At 43.7% G+C, this 7,500-nt stretch overlaps 1 protein-coding gene across 3 annotated transcripts in view; it reads left to right on the top strand.

The window, feature by feature from the left end:
- Positions 1-7,500, top strand: part of LOC143290376 (uncharacterized) — a 97,456-nt gene that overhangs the window by 86,893 nt on the left and 3,063 nt on the right. For all 3 annotated transcript variants that reach the window (XM_076599759.1, XM_076599756.1, XM_076599757.1), the window contains 4 exons: positions 1,183-1,265; positions 3,027-3,125; positions 5,102-5,225; positions 6,767-6,968. In XM_076599759.1, coding sequence (XP_076455874.1) covers positions 1,183-1,265; positions 3,027-3,125; positions 5,102-5,225; positions 6,767-6,968 — 508 coding nt within the window. The remainder of the gene's footprint in view (positions 1-1,182; positions 1,266-3,026; positions 3,126-5,101; positions 5,226-6,766; positions 6,969-7,500) is intronic.

Here is a 7,500-nt window from a genome sequence, read left to right as displayed (position 1 = left end):
TTAAAAGCTTGTGTGTTCTAAACAACGACTCTTGCAATGTATTTTTCTTTCGAGTTGATATCATTTACAACTTTAAATTTCCAGCACGTTTGATGACACAGTTGAAATGGACAGTAGTTTTGTGTGTGTTTTTGTTTGGTTTTTGTTGTTGTTTGTTTGTTTTGCTTTGCTTTTTTTGTTTTCTTCTTTTATGTTATCGTTACGTGGTTAACTTCGCCAATCGGCAATTTACCCTTCAAAGAAAGAGGGGGTATAGACGTTGAGATGCCAATCCGAGCTCGCACAATGATTGGCAAAAGATTCAGATTCCTCTTTGATTTGGAGTTAAATGGGAAATAAATACATCTGTACACATTTCTCAATATTTTTCTAAACACACGGAAACTCACAGTCAAAAGATAATGTAACAGAAGCGCATTTTTCAATTGTAAATTCAGAATTGTATACTAAGTGGGCAGTCTATTTGATCTATTTCTCATTCCATTCAAACAAAATTGCAATACGAAAAGGGGAAATAACTAAAAAAGAATCAAGTCGAGACTGTGTGGCACACGATCAAATTAAATCAAACCATTGTGCTTAGAGCCTTGCCGACCACTAAGGCCATATCAAAGCTGGAGGGGCTCTGCCCCCTGTGCCGGGCCCTACACACAGTGTTCAACTCAGTATCTAACCTCAAAAGTATCTAACACAGGGTGGATTTGAACTCACTGCCCCGATGGCCGTTAAACGCTGTGTGACCTCAAAGATAATGTTTAACCTTTATGAGAAAATGTGGTGAAGTCTGTGATACAGACAGTGTGTGTGTGTGTGTGTGCGCGTGCGTGCGCGTGCGCGCGCGTGTGTGTGTGTGGTCACATTTTGGTGTGTGTATGTAACATAGATATAATGTTTTATGTTATCAAAAGCGTTTTTGTAAAGCACCTAGAGCAGATTTCTGGATAGTGTGCTATATAAGTATCCATTATTATTATTATTATTATTATTATTACAAGCAGAGCAGTGACATTTGGCACTCCGCTTGTATAATAAACACATAAAAAGCGATTTTCTGTGGTATCGGATCTGTTGTGATGAGATGTGATGTGATGTGATGTGATGTGCCTGGTTTGAAAGGGTCTGCTTTGATGTTGCATTGTTGTGGCATTTGTATCTTCTTTTTTTTCTTCTTTTTTTTTTCAGTGTATGTCATGGACCTGGTTTCTATCCAACCTGATGCAGTTCCACTGGATTGCGCCCCTTGTTCTCGTTCCTTGGGCTCTGGGGTAGGTTGAAGGTTTTTCAAGTTTATGTAGAGAGAGAGAGAGAGAGAGAGAGAGAGATGTATATAAGATAGACAGATAGATTTCACAGCGCCTGTCTTCCGTCATACACTTGATTCAAATCAAAACGCTTTCCAGACACAGTCATTTGCACAATAGGCTGCTTACAGATCTGACTGACAGCTGCCTTCAGACACTCATCATTCGTTTCCTGAGTCGTTCAGTCATGCTTGAGTCACACACGAGGAGAGGTCATTCACACGCATGCATAACTCTAAAACTGGAGAAATTGAAGACAAGGAACAGGCAGGGGAGGGAGGCTATCTTGGGAAGAGGTGGGTTTTAAGGCCAGACTTGAAAGAGCTGAGTGCGGAGACCTGACGAAGCGGAAGAGGAAGTTCATTCCAAATGCAAGGTCCAGAGACAGAGAAAGAACAGCGGCCAACAGTGGAGTGTTTGAATCTGGGTATGCGTAAACAGAGTGGATTCGAAGCCGATCGTAGAGAGCGAGATGGAGTGTAGAGGTGAAGGCAGCCACAGAGATAGGAAGGGGCAGACATTTATAACATTGAGTGCTGATCTTGTACTTTATTCTGTGTGAGACTGTGGGAAAAGAAATGAAAGATTACATGTGATATGAGTGTATATGGGAAGAGTGGGACAGAAGATTCGAGGTGATATGAATGTATACGAGAGAAGTGGGACAAGAATTTGAGCATGGGATGTGGCGTGAGTAATTGCGTTGTAGGCTGAAACAAAACAAAAAAAGAAATATCAGCTGTGATTACAGTAGCTGTGTTGGTTTGTTTTTTTTAAATAAAAACCAACACACGTTTGCTGTGATATAGATAGTTATGTGGTGTCAGAGACCGGCAAAAATCAAATGAAAGTGATCTGTGAAAAAGATGGAAATGTTTTGTCAGATACAGGCAGGAACAAGCATTGTCTATGATATAAGTAATTACGTGGTGTTAGAGGCAAACAGAAACAAGCACTATGATATAAGTAATTATGTGGTGTTAGAGGCAAACAGGAACAAGCACTGTCTATGATATAAGTAATTATGTGGTGTCACAGGCATGAAAACCTGAAAAAAACATTAGCTGTGATTTGGGAAGACATGCACCACAGGCAGACGAGAACCAAATAAAAATTTATAGTGTGATGACCTGCAAAACCAAACAAACGTTAGCTGTAATATGTATATTTGCTTCTTCTTTTTATGTCACCTAGTCTTATATATGTATATTTTAGCCAATGTCATGTGAAACTGTGCTGACTTTGTACATATGTTATGACACTTAGTCTTAAATTAGTATATTTTATTGTAAAGCACAGTGAGCCCCATCTGCATTTTAGTATTATTATTCTATTGTGATATAGAGTATTCGTAGTTATGTTGTGGAGTGGTATTGAGTTACAGACACAAATCTATGAGAGTTGTACTGATGGTTACCATGGTAACCGTGGACAGACACAAAGCTGTGAGAGTGGTACTGATGGTTACCATGGCCACCGTGGGCAGACACAAAGCTGTAAGAATGGTACTAGTGGTAACCATGGAAACACACATAGCTGTAAGAGTGGTACTGATGGTAACCACGGTAACCATGGACAGACACAAAATTGTGAGAGTGGTACTGATGGTTACCATAGTAACCATGGACAAACACTAAGCTGTGAGAGTGGTACCGAGTGGCGGTCACCATGGTAACAGACACAAGGCGGTGAGAGTGGTATTGATGATGGTCACCATGGTAACAGACACAAGGCGGCGGGGTTTATCGTGGCGGGTCTCCTGGTGACGAGTCACGTGGTGTGCACGGCCCTTTTGGAGGTTGAGGTCAACGGGGATTTTCTCCGGTGAGTACAGTAAAGAGCTGTCTGAAGTCATGATTGTGGATACTTTGGTACTTTTCGTTTTTGTGTGTGTTTTTGTTATTGTTGTTGACGGGCACAATTGCCGAATGGTTAAAGCGTTGGGCTTTAAATCTGAGGGTCTTACAATTTACAGTTTGATGAGGTTTTGCACTCGTTTCAAAGCGAGTACTCAAAAACATTTTACAATGTCGAGCGCTTCGGCCGTGGATAAATTAGTGCAGCACTGTCAAGTGATTTGTTGTCAGTGCTTTTCCATTTGATTTATGGTTCTTGATTCATCTTATTTTCAGAGGAATACATTTTTTCTAATGTCTAGCACATTCAGACATTTTTTTAAAATCTAATGCTTGTGACATTGCTTTTGTTATGTGTTTTCTATTATGACAGTTCCTTACCTGTCGGTTATATGTAGATGTTACAGAATACAAACAACACAATACTATACAATGTAGCACAATACAGTACAATACAAACAACACAATGCAGTACAACACAATACAAACAATACAGTCTAGTTCGATTCACTGCAATACAGTACAATACAATGCAATGCAATACAATGCTTGCCAATACAGTACAATATATTACAATACAACACGAAACAACACAATACAATACGACGAGACTGACACAACACAACACACCACAGCACAACACACTATAGCACATCACCATACATCATCATACAATACAATACGACGAGACACGACACAACACACCACGACACAACACACCATAACACATCACCATACATCATCATACAATACAATACGACGAGACACGACACAACACACCACGACACAACACACCATAACACATCACCATACATCATCATACAATACAATACGACGAGACACGACATAACACACCACGACACAACACACCATAACACATCACCATACATCATCATACAATACAATGCGACGAGACACGACACAACACACCACGACACAACACACCATAACACATCACCATACATCATCATACAATACAATACGACGAGACACGACACAACACACCACGACACAACACACCATAACACATCACCATACATCATCATACAATACAATACGACGAGACACGACATAACACACCACGACACAACACACCATAACACATCACCATACATCATCATACAATACAATACGAAGAGACACAACACAACACACCACGACACAACGCAACGCATCACAGCATAGCACAGCACAGCAAAACACACCACACCACAACACACCACACCACAACACAACACAACACACCACAACACAACGCAACGCATCACAGCATAGCACAGCACAGCAAAACACACCACACCACAACACACCACAACACAACGCAACGCATCACAGCATAGCACAGCACAGCACAGCACAGCAAAACACACCACACCACACCACACCACAACACACCATGCAACGCAACACAACACACCACACCACACCACACCACACCACACCACAACACACCACACCACACCACAACACACCATGCAACGCAACACAACACACCACACCACACCACACCACACTACAACACAACACACTACACCACAACACACCACACCACAACACACCACACCACAACATACCACACCACACCACACCACACCACACCACACCACAACACACCATGCAACGCAACACACCACACCACACCACACCACACCACACCACACCACAACACACCACACCACACCACACCACACCACACCACACCACAACACACCACAACACACCACACCACAACACACCATGCAACGCAACACAACACACCACAACACACCACACCACAACACACCACAACACACCACACCACAACACACCACACCACACCACACCACACCACAACACACCACACCACACCACACCACAACACAACACAACACAACACAACACACCACACCACAACACAACACAACACAACACAACACAACACAACACAATACGATCTGTCGGCAGCAATCAGTCGCAGTACCTGTGGCGGATCTACCAGCAGCCATACTGCCGTGTGGCTCCCTTCGCCCTGGGTCTGTGTGTGGGCTTCATACTGACCAGATCCAAGTGTCACGTGCACATCGGCAAGGTGGGGCACCCTCTGTCTGTCCGCTTCTTCTCTCCCCCTGTCCACACTTTCCGTTTGTCGAGGAGGCGTCAATGAGTTCGGACAAATCCATACTCGCTACATCATGTGGAGTGATGGCCTAGAGGTAACGCGTCCACTTAGGAAACGAGAGAATCTGAGCGCGCTGGTTCGAAATCACGGCTCAGCCGCCGATATTTTCTCCCCCTCCACTAGACCCTGAGTGGTCGTTTGGACATTAGTCATTTGGATGAGACGATAGACTGAGGTCCCGTGTGCAGCATGCACTTAGCGCACGTAAAAGAACCCACGGCAAATAAAGGGTTGCTCCTGGCAAAATTCTGTAGAAAAATCCACTTCTGTAGGAAAAACAAATAAAGCTGCACGAAGGAAAAAATACAAAAAGAAAAAAAGTGGCGCTGTGGTGCAGCGATGCACTCTCCCTGGGGAGAACAGCCCGAATTTCACATCTGCTTGGTAGATGCCTGATATCAACATCATTGTCAGGCTTTGAATACATGCATCTTTTTTGTGTACATATCGTAGTTGACTTCCTCCGCAGAGTTTTGTCAGAGAATAACAATTACGTTGCCGTGGGTTGTTTAACGGTTCGCCAAGTGCATGCTGCTGCACACGGGACCTCGGCTGATCGTCTCACCTGAATGGCTAGACGCTCAGTCTGATTGGAAAGGCGAGACCGGGAGTAGAAACCAAACCCTCACTGACGCTGTGTTGTCAGATAGTGACTGAGCCATTGTGCCATCTTTTTCCTTGTATTTCTTTTTATCACAACAGATTTCTCTGTGTCAAATTCGGGCTGCTCTCCCCTGGGAGAGCGCGTCGCTACACTACAGCGCCACCCATTTTTTTGCATTTTTTCCTGCGTGCAGTTTATTTGTTTTTCCTATCGAAGTGGAATTTTCTACATAATTTTGCCAGGAACAACACTTTTGTTGCCGTGGGTTCTTTTACGTGCGCTAAGTGCATGCTGCACACGGGACCTCGGTTTATCGTCTCATCCGAATGACTAGCGTCCAGACCACCACTCCAGGTCTAGTGGAGGGGGAGAAAATATCGGCGGCTGAGCCGTGATTTGAACCAGCGTGCTCAGATTCTCTCGCTTCCTAGGCGGACACGTTACCTCTAGGCCATCACTCCATGTCTGTCTGTATTTGCAGGTATGTCTGTATTTCTGTCTCTGCCTGTCTGTCTGTCTGTCTGTCTGTCTGTCTGTCTGTCTGTCTCTCTCTCTCTCTCTCTCTCTCTCTCTCTTAGGTTAATGGGCGATTTCCTTTAATTTTTAGTCTGTATCTGTTTTGTCATAGATATAACAATCTGGGATAACTTTCTTCCCTTGGATACGTTGAGACGAACTGCATAAATTTTGGTTTTTGGAGGAGAGCGTAAATATACATATAGTTTGAATCAACTTCTCCCGGTTTACACAATATCATCGTCCAATTACAGTGGTTTAATTGTTAACATGACATTAGAAGAAAACAAGAAAAAAAAGCAACGTACATTGGATGTGAATGTGAACACAGGTAGCGTCCTGTGTCTCTTGGCTGCTGTGTCTGTGTGCGTCATCACTGATCGTCTTCGTTACCTACGAAGAGAACCGACACTTGCTGGAGGACGCCTCGGGATGGTCCATGCCCGTGCGCACTGTTTACCAGACGTTGCAGCGTCCTCTGTGGGCTCTTGTCGTCTCCTGGGTGGTTTTCGCTTGCTCCACGGGGAATGGAGGTAGATAGTGTGGTTTGGTTTGGTTTTGAGGGGAGTGAACTGTGTTCGGTTTTGTTGTTGTTGTTGTGTGTGTGTGTGTGTGTGTGTGTGTGTGTGCTGTGTGTGATGCTATCTTTCTTCTTCTTCTTCTTCTTCTTCTTCTTCTTCTTCCCCTCCTCCTCCTTCTTCTCCTTCTCCCCCCTCCTCTTCCTCCTCCTTCTCTCCATCTTCTTCTCCTCCTCCTCCTCCTCCTTCTTCTTCTTCTCTTTCTAACGCGCATGTGTCTGTCTGTGTGTACCTGCTTCTGTATATTTGGTGGAGTGGGGTGGGGGTGGTTACAGTGCACAATTCATGTTTCAGTTTCAGTAGCTCAAGGAGGCGTCACTGCGTTCGGACAAATCCATATACGCTACACCACATCTGCCAAGCAGATGCCTGACCAGCAGCGTAACCCGACGCGCTTTGTCAGGCCTTGAGAAAAAATAATAAGATAAAATAAAATAAAATGAAATAAAATAAATAAATAAATAAAGACAACAATGATGATAAATAA

This window comes from Babylonia areolata, chromosome 15 (assembly GCF_041734735.1).
Source record: "Babylonia areolata isolate BAREFJ2019XMU chromosome 15, ASM4173473v1, whole genome shotgun sequence".
In the NCBI taxonomy this organism is placed as follows: domain Eukaryota; kingdom Metazoa; phylum Mollusca; class Gastropoda; order Neogastropoda; family Buccinidae; genus Babylonia; species Babylonia areolata.
Note: the sequence above shows the minus strand (reverse complement) of the source record. Positions and strands in the feature narration are given on the sequence as shown.